Consider the following 16,383-nt stretch of genomic DNA (forward strand, 5'->3'; position numbering starts at 1 on the left):
ACGCTATAAAGTTTTGTGCTACTGACTGAGTAAGAAAGGGCAGCACAAGCCTTCGGAGGAGCTTGCAACAAAGGAAGGAACAATTTTGTGCACACACGCATGCTTGTGTGTCACCATTAAAACAAAATTGTCGACATATACCTTACGAGCTTTCTGCTATTGTCTCTAGAAAGGGAGACAACACAGGAAGATGATAATCTTCACTATGAAAAAAAAACACCCCTGAGGTCTTGGAAGTGGTCAGCTCTAATACTTTAGAATTAGTAACAGATTATATACAAGAATTAAAATATAGTCTAGAACACGGTAACTCTTCAAGGAATATATTAATTTTGTGTTTGTTATGAGCACGTTTTCAAGCACACAGGAATAATAAAACTGACACAATGAGCAAGTTCTGCCCTCTGTTTAGCACGCCTCAAGGGAAGCTGAAAATATCCGCAATGAATGCATAGTTGAAAAATTCATATCTTCTCATTCCCTTACAATAAATTTCATCCTAAACCCTGAATTCCAGCTAAATACACCAGAATCACATCTGGTCCAGCAGCATTCCCCTGACCTGGGGAAGAAAAAAAAAAAAAAAAACCAACCCAAACCAAAATCACTCTCAGTTCTAAGAAGGATGCAGGACATGTCCAGGAAGGACCATGCAATCTCTTCTCTCTACAATCCTTGTATTACCGTGCTAAGACCAAATCAAGTTAAGTTACTAGCACACACACACAGAAAAAAAAGAAAAAAAAAAAAATCAGAGTTGGCAGGACATAAAAGATGACTAAGTTATCCAAGATCTCTCTCTTTGTTAGACAGGATGAGACTTTAAATGTTGTGTCTCACTGACATGTAGAATTCAAGTTTAGAAAGAATCATTACGTTTCATCTAGCATCCACTTAGTCAGCTAACTAACTCCCATTTGGCTAACATACCTTTCTGAAGAGTATCTAGTCTTGCAGTGAAAACAAAGAAATTGAGCATCTAAGATAGTAAAAATGTGACTAACTTCATATTCAATTTTGACTTGATTCAGTATGTATCTTACAAGGAATAAAAGGATCAGATACAAGGAAGAAATGTTTTCTGATCCCCATCCCCCACCCCCAATAGGCTGAGCCATTTATAAATCTTTCATATAGGACACTATACCACCAGTGACATTTTAGGTACTTGTTCCACTTTTTCTGGATGCTTTTAAATATTTGTGCAAAGAATGAGTCATTCTGCATTTATTTTCATGGAAAGATGAACGTAAAATGCTATGTCAGATAAAAACAGATTAAGCTTCATCATTAGTAAGCACATACGAATATATAGCAAGTGAATTCTCTACTAAAGTAGAAGTTAGAGAAAATTCTAGGCACTCTGTTAAGCACTGGAATTTAATATACTGATTTTTAATTCCATTATTATATATCCTTGAATAAATTGTTATGGTTTGGTTCTACAAACAGGGTCTGTACAGCGTGAATCAGGAAACATACCCGTACAATGAGAATCCATTTGATCAGGGACAGACCAAATCCACAGATTGCACCATACCTTCCAGCTATGGTATTTGTTATACAGAAGGATAAACAAAATCCAATCCAGTTGAAAATAAACGCCACTATAAAATAAAAGAAACAGTAGCTTCTGTTAATCTGTATAGCTAAGCAAACAGACTTAACATTAATTTAACTTTTAAACTAATAAGGACATGCTTACACAGTCAGTAATTCCCTTCCGGTAATTCAGGCTTTCAGAGATTGACTTTGAACCCAGACATTCCCCATGGTATAGTCACTTAATAACAAAGCAAATGGTAAACAGGCTGGAACCTACTACTTTAAACAAGAAAGAATGCCAACATAAAAGAAAGTATTACATTGCTACAGAAATCTAACCAGATGACACTAGACATTAAGGGTAAATGCAAACAAAGGACTATAACATACAAGACTTAGATCAAAAAGAAAAAAAACCTTGCTATACTTTTATAACCAAAAATAGAGTTATATGCACACATACGTGCATGTATCAAGGCTGCATATTCAGCTTTATCCAGTTTGGATCAAACAGAATAAAAGTATCCGTTCTTGCTCTGCAAACATAGTATAGAAATGAAGATAAGTTGAGAAGCTGATGTTTCATTGGTTACTGTCTTCTCTTTTAGATCTGTATTCAAGCATAAGATATAAGAAGCCTTGGAAGTTTTAAACAGAAGCTCAAGAAATCAAGAAACAAAAAGGACATTGAGCATAACTACCACTGTTACTTCAATTAACACTTTTACACAACTCCCAGTAGTTTTACATTTTAAAGTTTCATATCATCTGCATATGTACTTGGCAATCAACATCATCATCCATACTGACTTCAGTTTGCATGCATCAGGTCAAAGTGTGGGAATTCCCAATTAGGTGATGTCCCACCTTTGGGAGTAAGTGAGGGCAACTAATGAGAAAACCATCAAACAGAAAAGCTGGGGGAGCTGGCGGAAGAAGACAATTCAGGAGTTCTGGAGAGGACAAGACAGTGGAAAATTGAAAACATTTGGGAAGCCCACAATAAACACAAAAGCCACTGAAAAGACAAGCAGGAATGAAAGGGGGGCAGAGGGGAACAAAACCCCTGCACACAAATCCTTAATGTTTTAAATCCCCACACTTAGGGAAAAAACAAAACCCACAGAAAATTCACACATTAAATCACCACAGAAAAAAAAGTCTGTCTTTTCAGTAAAAGTTTGAACACTTATAGTGAAACATTAGGAACAGAAAATTGCTCAATAGTTTTCATAAATAAAAGTCCGTTTGGGAGGGTTATCTATAAACAACCACTTTTTTTGTAATTTAAAACCTTGTTACAACTCCTCCAACAATCCACATAAAGATGCAATGATTTGCCCACAAATACAAAATTAGTCTGTAAAACTGAAGTGGGATTCCATGAACTGCAAAGAAATTGAAGTTCCAAGAGAAGTTTTGGAAAACTTTACATCAACACAGTCATTTTGTACAAGTGAGAAAACATCTTGCCTTGGACAAAGCCGTAGGTAACAGATGGTGGCAATGAGAAAGCTTACTTTTATGCTAATTACTAATCTTAAAACACAAAAAAACCCAAATCACCAAACCAAAAAACACAACAAACAACTTTGAATAATAAATGCTGATCCAAATTGCTATAAGCAGAGAAGAAAAAAAAAAAAAAAAAAAGAGAAAGCATTACTATTACATAAGAACAATGTTGTAACCCTAACATTTACCTATCTTTCCAAAACACAAGAAAAGCATTTACATTTGAGAAAGCTTGCATACATCGTTTTGAAAACAGGATTTCCCTATGTTAAGCAAGCTCTCCAAATCCACTGTACTTTTAAGGGTACCAGATTTCAGAAGCCAGTTCTTCAACGCATCTCTGTTCCTGTCTCAGCGTAACAGCTTACTGCTCTCTCCCTTTCTCCCCACTACTCAAGCTACAAAGGGTGACAAAAAAGGACAGAAGATAGACATGTTTCCAATGGACTACGCAGACTAGAGGAATTCCCAGAAAACCTAAAATTTTAATAGGTATATATTAAAAAATAAGAATTTTTATAACACCTGAACTAATTTGTACGTGCTTTATAAAAATTAGACATTTCCCAATCATAAATACAGGAGGGGGAAAAAATTAGTTCTCATAATCAAAGTTGAACACAGTGACAATTTTACCCTCCTTTCAATTTGACTTAAAGGAATATTCAAAATAGAATCCACAGTCACTGAATGAGTATTAGGTGGATATTTAACACAAAGTTTTTTGCCCAACTCCTGAAAACGAAGGCATCAGCATGTTCCTATGTTGTTCACAATAGCTTTTTTCCTTTAATCAGTGTGCTGTTCCATCAATTTATATAAGCAGACAATGCAAGTGGGAAAGAAAAGGCATAAACTATACAAATGTCGTAAACTATACAAGTTCACATACCCCAATAAAATTGGACTATATACAGAAGAAAAATCTTGTTATTTAATCTTCCAATTATTTTTCTCCACACCAAGATTATCCTCACCTACCTATCTATCTTTTTCCATGATGATTTCCATGTATATCTTCTGCCAGTCATGCGAGTTTGAGCTTTGTGGCCCACACTGCATCTGCTTAAGTGTTACTAACATTATTTCCTGTATAATTCCTGCCTCACCTAATTATTGCAATAAAAGTTGTTCATAATTTTCATCCCTATATTGCCTTAGAGAAGTCACAGCACAAGTTTCTCCACCAAGCTGAGAAAGACAATACAATGGTGAAGGGACAGACTAGTAAAAGGAAGCATCTACTGTTTGCTCTAGATGTATCTACTTCCTTCTCTATCTAGTAAATAGAGACAACTAAGTCGTTGCACGAGCTTCGTGCTGCAACAAATGCAACCCTCCACTATTTGCCTGCATCCGCTCACTTGGTGAAATGTAAATGACACTGCTCAGCAGTTGAAGAGATGACCTTGTCCTTCATACTGCTTCAGCTTCCCATGACATTCTCATACAGACAATGTTCCTGGTCTGACACTAATACATACTACCGTAACAAAGCAAGCCATTCCCAAAAATGAGATAGAAAGTCTAACAGCCTGCTACCACCACATCATGGTTTTAACTAAAAAAGCATTCTTAACTTCTGTTTGCCCATCCTCTTCAAGCAGCCAGGTTCTGTGTTCATCTTCTAGACTCCCACTGCAAGACTAACCACTCTGCAAGAATTGTTTCCTATCCCAGAGATCGCTAGCATTTGGATTTATACTTGAGCCCAAGTTTCAACTATTGTCCTCTTTCTTTTAATAAATTTCAGACATTTAGACGAAACTCACACTGACTGCGCCGGCATCATGACTTCAGCCTCTTTCTTTGCTACTCTAACACCATACAGACAAGTGAGACTGATAAAAGTAAGATTTCTGCGTTTTATACATTCCTGAAATGCCAACAAGAGGAGAAAGTAAGTCTATATTAACGGAATTCATGTAAAAAGAATATAACCATTAGAGTTATTTCCTCATGACAACAAAACTAATAATGAAAAACAGCTAAGAAGCTGCTTTTTGGGAGGAGGAGGGTTGGACTAAAGGTCTTTTTTAATAAAGTCTTCTTGATGTCCAATGTAGTGCCCACAACAATTATGTTATACTTGTATTTCTCTTTATGGTTTGCAGTAAGATAATCCCAGGAAAAATACAAAGCACAGGATGTTCTGAATGTTGTAAAAGTCTTGGAATCTGACATGCAAAATAAAGCTATCCATCAGCTATTTCCACACCCAAAGTCCTCTTCTAAGGGCAGTGGTCAGCATAGGATTTTCATATCAAAAATTAAAGTTAGAAATCAAAAGTCTTTTACCTATTGGCAAGCTGGGGTAAAAGAATTCAACTTGGTTTTGACAAACAAGCTTGTATCCATTGCCATTCTTCATTCTCCAATAACTACAGGGGCAAGGCAAAGATGATGTATGAAGCTGTACTTTGTTGTTAATAATTTATTAATCCATGCTTACTTTTTCTCAGTGCTCATTAAGTTGCAAAGCAATATTGACACATCCTTTCATTCTACTCCCACAATTTACAGTAAACAAAGAAAACTTAGTTTTTTCAAGTTATTAAGCTATCTTGTGCAAAGGTTTTGAGTTGTACATATCACAATATATCAGAGGATGCAACAATGACAAGCTTACTAGAACAAATCTGCTTTTTCCTCAATTGTTCTTGCACTTCACTTGCTGATCTTTTTAACTTAGCTTTCCACAGCTACACATTAATCACTTGCCTTAAGCTTACATTCAGTACCGTGAAAAGAAGCCGGCAAAACTTGTCTGAAGACCTATGTTGGTTCCAAATTTTAACCATGGCTCAAGCCTGTGATAAGATTATAATGGCAACTATATACACAAAAAGCAACCATGCTCAGTTACATCCTTTATTCCATGATTTGTTTGTCCAATGACTTATTACTTTAATATACAGCAAACACCAAAGAGCTTAAAGTTTCATACCTGGCCTAGGTTCACTAAGCATACTACAATAAATAATACTTTCCAGATCTTCACGCACCAATAGAAATTATTTTTCCCATTCCTGCATACAATTTATTCCATTCTTGAACTGGGACACATTTTTGCTCCTTCCCGAAGGGCTCACTGGAAGTCTAATGATGATCACTAGAAGCATTTGCTATCAACTTCAACAGACAATTTTTTTTTTTTAGCTACTCGGTGATGAATGTTCAAAAACTTCCCTAGGCAATTTATTTCTACTGCTTCATTACCCTTGTTGATAAATTTTAATTAACGCCCAACTAGCAGCTTCCTCACTCCAATTATTTTGCATTATATCCAACATGTACAGAGAAACCATGTAAGTCAAATTCTTTCTATATTAAGAAAGAAGTTAGGTGATTGTGTATGAAGGTCATCCAGGCTCCCCTGATAACCAGAGAAAAATAAGCACTCCCAAACCAGTTCCTTTATCTCCTTCCAACACTTGCAATATCAGTCAAATGACTTCCCCTCAGCTTCTCTTGCATGACTAAGGAAAACCTGCATAACATTTGTCATGTGGACATACAGAAGTCAGGTTTCCTAAACTCACACAGAGGAATCCTTCCACTGGAAATTTAGACCATGCTTACCACCCCTTGGGAAGCATACAGCAGGAGGCTGTGCTCACCCTGAGGAGCTTGTGCTACAACTCTGCCTTCCAACTTATGTCCGCTTGAAACCCCCCTAAGTAGATATCCTAGCTTGTGCACAGTTTATTGACTGTTTGAAGCATCTAAGAGCTTTGAAAACTGTATGAATATCAGTTTACAAAATTCTGGTACGGTTATTATCTGTTCCAATACAGCACCTGGGAGAATATGTACATTTACATTTCTACACATCATGAGATTTTATTGGTGTGAGCTGTACACAGTGTTTAAATTGTCCAGATGTTGTTAAAGAACAAATCAGATCTCTATATGAGAACTTAAACTTCAGCTGTATGATTGAACACTCTTCTCCATTTCTTCCTCCTTATTAACACATCCATGAGGTTCAAATTAATATTTATTTTTCCTAGGTTGTAGGGACAACCCAAAACTCCCTTCCATGGTTTCAAAGAATCCAGATGAGTTCCGCAATTCCTTCTGGGGCCCACAGGTAAAAAGGCTGGTTGATATTTCTAAAGCACTCCTTAAATATAAGGCAAAACCATATAAGCCTTTTATTACTGCCCAAAACGACCTCCTTCACATAATGAACCAGGATGAGCCAATCAGACATGATTCAAAAGACTTCCACTATGAGCAGACTAAGCATGAAAATCAAACTGAAAGGGTCATGACAGTTACTTGCTCTATCACCATTACAGCTGTGTTCAAAATGGAAAGAAACAGCTCAGAAATTCCTCCTTTTTGTTGTGCACATAAAAAAAAAAAAATAATCACTGAGAAACTCACCTATTAAATTCCTCTGGCATTCTGAAAAGTTTCTACTATGCTGTATAAGGCACAGATGACTTAAAAATACATAATAGAAAAAAATATATTAAATGGTCTGATAGCAAAATTTGCTGCATTTCGCATTCATAGCAAAATGAATATATTCGCTAATATATTAATTTACCTCAAAATCAGAAATTGACAAACACCAGCCCTGACCATTAAAGAGCAGATTCTTTGCCCACCAACATAATCACAAATTTCAACAGCAAAACCAATTTCTTAAAACATATGACTTTACCACATACTAGGAATAAAATAGGTTGTTTTCCAAATTTTTCCACTTAAGTTTCTGAATGAAGAGCTAAATTAAAAAACCCACCTGTTCACGCAAAGGACTTGTATTCTTTAGAGTATATTGTCTCATTCTATTTAGTTATGTTAAACATAACTAAACATAAACATGAAGAACAGTATCTTACAACTCAGAGGGGAAACAGGTTTGTAAGTTGCATGCACCAAGCTCCTAAAACAAACAAAAACCCCAAACAAACAGATCTGGCCACTAGATGGCCTCAAGACAGCAATTTTATGCAACTTGGGCAGCTACCACTAGATGGTAGCTACATATCACTAGTTGATTGCAATATGCAGGCAAGCTCAGTAAAAAGTTTATTACACTTCAGTTGAATTAAATGAAATTTAAAAAGCTAACTTCACTGTTTTATATTTAAAACAGGCAGCCTGCCCCCTTCCCCCCCCAAGATCCCTCTACCAACGCTGTACATAACGGTCACAGGAGGAGGTGGGAGAGCACACCTGGAACAAGCCATTTGTTCCATGCTCCTCTCACTAGAGCGCAGTTCCTGACACTGTTCTCCTGCCTTTTAACTAAGTGAGGGAAATTATTCCAGGCTCTCTATGATCTGCCACCTCTACTTGCAGCATTTAAACATATCCCGCCCTGAAAAAAAACAAAAGATAGCCATGCTGTAAATTTAATTTTAATTCCTGCTCTCTTAAATCTACATACATCAACTTTATGGAGACTTTTATCTCCTTATTAGAGGGACAAGAATACACCACCCGCTATTTATGATCTACCCTTATTAAGTTAAGCTCATTTTTCAGTTAGTTCTCCCATTTCCCTAAGAAAAAATACTGAAAATTAATATTAGAGGTCTATAAATGCTCTGAGTTTTAGTGAACTCCTCATACTATGAACACAAACAGGTACGCTTTATCAATTTCCATACGTAACTGGTATCCATAACAGCCAACACAGATAATAAGCATACACTTGCATAAATATCTTGCAATGTGTAAGCACTCATTTTATACATTTCATTCATAGACGAGCAAAGTTGGCAGTAACATAGTCTCAGAATAATCAGGAAAAATTATGATCTACAGAGTATTTTTGTCAAATGTGTAAAGTAGTGCTCTGTGCAGTCAGTCTCAGCTAAACAGCTATTTCAAGAGAAAGTTACCAGTTTATCCAAGTAAACGTCTGCATTCTTGAAGGTGCACGCAAGATGCAGGGCATACAGTTTTGGCCAACTGCATGCGAACATCATTGGAGCCTTTCTGGAGCTTTTGATTCCAGTTCATCTTCTGCATATCAGGATTTTTACTACTACTCTGCTGCTAGCTGCAAGCTAACAAGTCTGTTTTCAGCTGTGATTTTAAGGACTTAAAACATATTAGAGCCAACAATCCACTTGACCTCCAAGTGCAGTGCTAATGAAGGCCTGAACCAGGATTTAAAAGCAAGAACAAGTTCACACAATACAGAACCCAAATAGGTTAAATACAAAAAGTTGTAGCACATAGGGAAAGGGAAAAACGGAAAAAAGAAAAATTAAGTCATCCCCCTTTTGCCCCCAAGAATATATACCCTTTCTATGGTCCAACTACAGAAAGAGGTCAGACTACAAAACTCACTTTGTTACCCTATATATGGATATATATATTTGCTATGTGAGGTAGACACATTTTTATCCCAAGATGCAAACACCACATTGTCCTAGTACATCATACACTGACATGAAAAAAACTTCTGTGAAGTTCTGTAACCTGCATCTGTAACAGTTAAATAAAGAGACTGTGAAAGACATTAAAGAAAACAGAACTAAGATGAGATCTAGGTTGCAAGACATAAAAAGGATATTTCAGTGGCTAATCAATCACCTTTCATCCTGATGAATGCTAAAAAGAACAGCTAGATCCCCAACACCAAGCTTTCATCCAGGCTGCCAAACACATTTATTTCAGAAAGGAAAAATATCCTCAGAAATTAGAAAGAAATATGCAATTGGCAAAATAGAAGCAGCTTCTTTCTAGAAGTAACTTATAGTGGCTAAATCTAACTTTACTCAGTGCAGTACGTAAGTTACAAGATAAGACATATGCACAGTGCACACACACACAGTACCTGAAGAAGTGCTATAGTAGTGCTGGTTGCAGTCAGACGTTACCTGAAGACAGTACATGTTGTTGGATTTGTTCCAAAAATCCACCCACAGCTATTTAATTCACTGTGCTAACATCAGCAACTTTTATACGGTTTATCATCTCTCTCTCAAATTTGTTCTACTTAAAAATGATTGCCAGATTTCTGTGATCCAGCCTTTAATTCAAGTTGGTAGTCCAACTAGAAGATGACAGAATTTCCCAATTCACAGTTAACAGTGCAGCCTTGCTATGCCTCAAAACATTTACTATGATTTTGCTTTGTCCCTTTATCTGTGACAGATGCCACAGAAGAAAAAGTGCAACGTATTTGCTACATCTGGAACATAAGTGTTTATATCTGTGTACAGGTAAAAAATCCATTCATTTCAGTACATTAATGCAGTTTATCACCAGCTATCTTTTATATTCCATAGAAAAAAGGTACAATTAAGATATACCTCAGTAGGTCTGGGATACAAGATAACTTACTGAAAAATGCCAACATGAAGATGCCATCATTGCCCACTCTAAGCTGATCTGCATCACTGAAATCATCCCGTGGTGGATACTCTTCTTCCTGGATTTACAGGTTAGTGATAAATTAGTAAAAAGTTTATTTTAGAATAACTATATGTAGGATTAAAGTATTAATTATGTTTCTAAAGCTAGAAGAAAATTGACATTTCTGTAACACGTCCACATCAAGGAAGTTTAAAAGAAAAATAATATAAAACAACTCTTACTTGTTGCCCCACTTTAACTGAAAAGTTTCTGTAAAAGATATGTACATGCTGCCTATTCATCTTAAATGAAGCTAGAAATAATTTCAGATGAGTACTTTGACAATCAAAACCAACAGAAATCTCTTTTTTTACTGTAACTATCTGGATATGCAGCCAAGCTATTAAATATTTTTTTGAAAAAATCATTACATACTATGTTCTATTTTTTTCCTGCCAGAAAAGTCTTTTAATGCTTCCCAAAATATAAAGTTTTAGAATAAGCTTAGTATCTTAAAATAAATTGCTGATGCAACAGCATTGCACTAACCAATTTGACTATTCTATAACCCACAGGAAAACATATGCAAAGCAAAGAAAACCTCCGGGGACCCTAGAGGGCGCGAGCACATTAAAAGTGTTTGAAAGTCTTCTAAACTCAAAAAGCACAGCACTTTAAGTCAAACAAAAGTAAACAGAGATCTCGGTCAAAACGATCCAAAGATTTCTTCCACCGTGCCAAAATACTAGATCTTAAAATACTGAAAGTGTGAGTTTGTTTTGTTTCTCAGTACTTGAGTACAGAACCTGGCAGATCTTACGGATGCAGTTCTGTGCACGAGTAAAACTGCTGCAACTGTAGACTGGCAAATGTGAAAGTTTTCATGATGACAGCACGTACTAAAGACAGCCTGATTAAAACTGTAAAACCAGTTAAACACATCATTTTTATACTTAAATGAATAACATCAAAACAAAGCAGGATGATACAAGTTAAATAATGCCATCAGTAGCAGCAGCAATATGGTCTAGGCATAGACATGGTCCAGACATAGCATGAGTGACATTCTTTTCCTATTTTTTCTCCAATTAATCATAACGTATTAGAATTGAGATAAGAAATGATCTATTAAAAAAAATGAAATCAATGGAGATCAGTCAAGTGAGATTTACTTAGCTGTTTCACCCACAGCAAACACTTACTACTGAAATAACGTAATTCTGATTTTAACACATTATTCAGCTGCTGTACCAAATGTTATTTTGTTTATTAAGTTCATCGCTAAAAGACTATTAAACAATCACAGTGATCTAAAGCTCTGTCATGTGATTGACATGTTAACCTTTGTCAACACAGCAAAATTATTTACCAGGGTATAGCGATTATGGTTAAAAATGTGCTAGAACAAACTGTACCAACTCAAGGCAGCCAGCTTCACCCTTTATAACACGGCCATGAAATTCCAGCTGTGCTCTTTTTTTTTCAGATTAACTAAGACTCTCTATCAGATAACTTACTTCGAAAACACTGCTATTCACCTAGACAATACCAAGGAAAGCATAAAAAGCTAGTTGAATAACAATCTTAAGGGGCTATAATCCAACTCTACATAATTTCAGATGTCCCTAAATGGTCATCTTAAGTGACTGTGAAACCATTAGTTTATTTAGCTCAACTTTGCTGCAGCTACAAGACTGATGGGGGGAGGGAAGGGAAGGAAGGGCTGAAAATGCATTAAACCAAGAGATGCATTTGAATGTGCTCATCTCTGAAACGTATGCCACAAAAGTTCCTTTTTTCAAGTTAGAACAACAAAAATTACTTTCAATTGTAATCTCAGAAGGTCTATAAAACCCTATATAAAATAACTCTTGGGCTTTTTTTTTAAACTGTCTGCTAACTACTGCACTTCACACTGGCATTTCCAAACCAATTAGTGAATTACACTCTATGCAAAAGGTTGCTTCAGAAAAAGAAAATTTTGCTCAACTACAATAACAAGTTTAGCAGGTTTCTCTATATGCACAGGCTTCTCTAAGGCTTACACATGTGAGAAACACAGGTCAATACACAACCCAGGGACATGTGAGCAGACATCTGCAAGCAGGCACTGTTGTAAAAAGTGTGAACAAATTGTAATTTGTTACACTCTGTGTCAAAAGGGAATTACATTAAATTGAGTTCTATTTACTGTCTCCAAAAATTGGCATATGAAAACTAACAGAATGTTTAAGAAATGAAATAGTTTCCTGCGCTTAAATCACATTCAGCCTATATCTACATTATTTAGTATTATGTAGTTTTACAATCAGTCCTGCAGACAGAAGACACTTATTGGCCACTGCTCAAGACCCACTAATACTGGCTGTCCTTCACAGTGCTCTCATTTGATCTAGTTGGTGTCAACTGCCCCAGTCTTTCTTCAAACTGTAATTGTTTGCCATTCAACCATTCGTTGAGGAACGAAAAGGGACAATGCAGAATAACTGTCCTCTCTGCTGATGCTTAGAACTAAACGTAATTTCATACTAACACTTCTATTAGATATTGACATTTTTATCAATAAGAATAATTATATATTTTATTTTTATATATATATATTTTATTTTTCATGAGAAGAACGTAAAATAACAACACACACATATCCATAAAATATATAATACTGTTTCAGTATCTCATATTCATTTTTGACAAATTTAGCCATGTTAAGAATCACAGACAATACTTCTTGTTTTCTAAATATGCTGAGATCTGTATAAACAGAAAACTTACTGTTCCTATGACCAGTGAAACACTTACACAGCAAAACATATTATCAACATAAATGGCATGTCACAGAGAGTAATTTCTCTAAGCGAAAGAACATCGAATGGTACACAGCATCTCTTGAAGTCAAACCTATTAACTTCTCTGAAACTACAGTGCTCTCTGTAGTATTCTGCAAAAAGAGGACTGTTTTTCCCCCCCCGATGCTTTTTATCTTCTTTCAAATTGAAACTTAGCATGGCATATAGTGAGGCAACCACCTTTAATCAAGTAAAGAATCCCAGTTTTCAGGAACCCCTTGGATAACTAAACTGATATAACTCTTCTCAATGCAGTGGATTTATGGAGAAAAACTTCTGAGGAAAGGGACAAATTACTTAATAAACCCCATATGTGATATCTTCAGCATACGAAACAATATGGACAAGTTAATGGTGGGGGAAAAAAAGGCACAACGAACCCCAGAAGCATTTGTTTGCCAGCAGGAAAATTCATAGTTAAAGTCTAAACTAGAGAGAACTATACCATACCTCTGGACGACTGAGGAATATTTCATCAAACAGACTCCTAGACTCCCTAAACTGGGCGTGCTAAGCATGTAAAAACAGAAGAACGTAAGACAAATGCAACTGAAAAGCATTAAGTAAAAGCCATTCATTGCAACATACAAACAAGTCATTTAACTGTTAGCAATAGTTTTGTTCGTTTAAATTGACCTTTCAAAACTGACCTTGAGAATTTGAAAAGGAAAACATCAAAAGCCAGGGTAACTAATGCTATCATTACTGATGACATAGGGCTGCTACAATTTCTTTGATACATGGAGCTATCGGGGAGCACTAAATGTTTGTACACAATTTATTCTTGTAAAGCAAGCTACACAAGGAACTACCAAACAACATTTACTGAAACTTTCAGTACTTAAGTTTAGATTGTTCGTACAATCTGTGGATACAGATGAAATCTTTAATATGATCACACTAATGTTTTTTGTAAGATCCCTACATGATTCAGGGAAAAAAAAATATGAAAGCTGTTTATTAAGTGTGCTGCTTTTTTATACCATTTTCCCCTCTTTTGCTCAATGAGTAGGTTTGTAGCCTTCTTTACTGCATACTTTGGACTATACCATTATCAGCTTCATGTGTCACTCAAGGTAACATAAGGATATTGAGATTTTTCCAACTGTTCACATTATTGTAGTGAAGAGGCAATATATTCTCATTTTACAAGGAAGAAACTAGAGGCACAGATCATAGCAGAGTTCACATTCATAAGAGCACTAATTTCATAAGGCTGAAAATAAAAACTGAAAAAATTACGTGTTATATCATTTGTGTATGTTTTGCAAAATGTGCAATATACAAGTCAGATACTGTCTGCAACTGTCACTGCTTGCAATCTCCAAGACAGTGAAAGTGAGAAAACAATTAACTACATACCAGTAGTGCAAAGTTTAAGTCACTTATCTGTTCTTCCCCTGGTATTCAGAGCTAAGGATCACAATCCTTCCCCTCAAGATGGCAAACCACCACTCTAACCATAACATGACCTTCTTTCCTTATTCCAGCCATCTGCCAGATTAAGACAGTCTTATTACACAGTCTTAGTCCACCCCAGTGTAAGTCCATCAGAGGTATTAAATAAGGCAGGGATTTTGTGGCAGTATCACGTGATAAGGTAATTAAAATGGCATTAATTAAAACTGCACTGGCACATAATTTTAATATCATCTACAAAACCAGAACTCAACTTCAGCATTTCCTACTTTTTCCCCAAATCTCAACTTTGCAACCTTAATACTGTTTCTTTAATATAGCTTGTGTGTGTGCGTGTGTGTGCTTTAAAAAAAAAAAGAAAAAAAGCCAAAAAACACAGAAGCAAACTGAGCAGAAATTTTATCAAATGAGATCTTTAGCAGTCAACGGGACTGTGCCTTTTAGGTACACTGAGTAGAGTTCTGATACTAACTTAGTACTGCCGTAACTCTACAACTTTCTAGCCAATCTGCTTTGGGGGAATGATGGTGTGTTCCTACTGATTTTTCGTAAGTGAAATTCTTGTGGTGTCAGCACCTAGTTCTTGAATGTCAAATTCTCCTGTATATTTTGGAAAAGCAGACTACATAAAAGTTTATTTCTCATTTTGTCACCATATCCTGCTCTCCTACCTCTTAAGTCCAGATTCCTTCTCCCTCCCTACTCCTCTTTTCTCACACACCAGCTTCAGATCCTTTCCCAGTACCACATTTTATCCCCACTTGGGTTCCTTTCTCCACCAGTCCCAGTTTATCCTTCTCCCTCCTGCTTCTCATTTAAAATGTCTCTGTATTCCCTCCACACCACTGCTCTCCATTCACCCTTGCCTTTTCTTATTTTCACTTAGACCCATCCTCTCAGATCCCTGCCTGTGTTCACTTTGAGTCAGTTACCTCCTTGCCCAACCAAAACCAGACTTCTCTTCCCACAACACATAAGCTTCAGAGGCTCAGAGTCATTGTCCTTCTTCCCTCCACCTACCATTGATGTCCTTGCAATTGAACCAAGTGGCTTTCCCCTTCCCTTCTAACCGAAGGCCAAGAATAATAAAACTACTACAGGGCACACCAGAAATTCTTGTTTCTCAGTTCCAGTGTTTTCACCAAAAGCAGTCAAGGGTAGCCATAAGGTGTATCTACTTTTAGTCCTGTAATACTAATGATACAGAACATTTGAGAATGTTCTCTGGGGAGAGCATAGCTGCAGTCCCATCCTCTTCAGAGCTATAAGCAGTCTCAAATTGTTCATGCAAGACAATCTCCACACATTTACTAAATTTGAAGCTGTATGTATCAACTGCGGAAACTCATTTTGCAAAAACTTGTAATTTAGTCAAAACCAGGCAGATTTTCTGAGGAAAGGCAAAAGATGTTTCTGACACGGTGACGTGAACTTGTGAGAAAGAATTCTCCAAAGTTAAAAAAAGCTTAAAATGACCAGCAAAAAACACTGGTTTTTTGGTTGGTTTGTTTTTTTTTTTTTTTTTGTTTTGGTTTTTTGTTTTTTGGGTTGTTGGGGTTTTTTTGTTTGGTTGGTTGGTTGGTTTTTTGCTTAGCTTTATTCTTGAAATTGACTAAACTCCAGCCGGAGGTTTTCCCTGTGAAATTCAGGTCAAAGAAGACTGGCTGTATATTTGAAACTTTCACTTCATAGCGTTCTAGACATACAAAGTTAAAAGCAACAAGAATTT

At 36.2% G+C, this 16,383-nt stretch overlaps 1 protein-coding gene across 5 annotated transcripts in view; it reads right to left on the reverse strand.

Annotated features, from left to right (window-relative positions):
• NDFIP2 (Nedd4 family interacting protein 2) overlaps positions 1–16,383 on the reverse strand; it is a 48,813-nt gene that overhangs the window by 9,191 nt on the left and 23,239 nt on the right. For 4 of the 5 annotated variants that reach the window (XM_087757066.1, XM_087757063.1, XM_087757065.1 and 1 more), the window contains 3 exons: positions 13,686–13,745; positions 10,378–10,465; positions 1,483–1,607 (listed from right to left, as the gene is read on the reverse strand). In XM_087757066.1, the coding sequence (XP_087613192.1) occupies positions 1,483–1,607; positions 10,378–10,465; positions 13,686–13,745 (273 nt within the window). The remainder of the gene's footprint in view (positions 1–1,482; positions 1,608–10,377; positions 10,466–13,685; positions 13,746–16,383) is intronic. The other variant, XM_087757067.1, reaches the window with a different exon arrangement.

This window comes from Nipponia nippon, unplaced genomic scaffold, assembly GCF_047370975.1.
Source record: "Nipponia nippon isolate SJK-2023a ecotype South Korea unplaced genomic scaffold, ASM4737097v1 scaffold_2, whole genome shotgun sequence".
Classification (NCBI taxonomy): Eukaryota; Metazoa; Chordata; class Aves; order Pelecaniformes; family Threskiornithidae; genus Nipponia; species Nipponia nippon.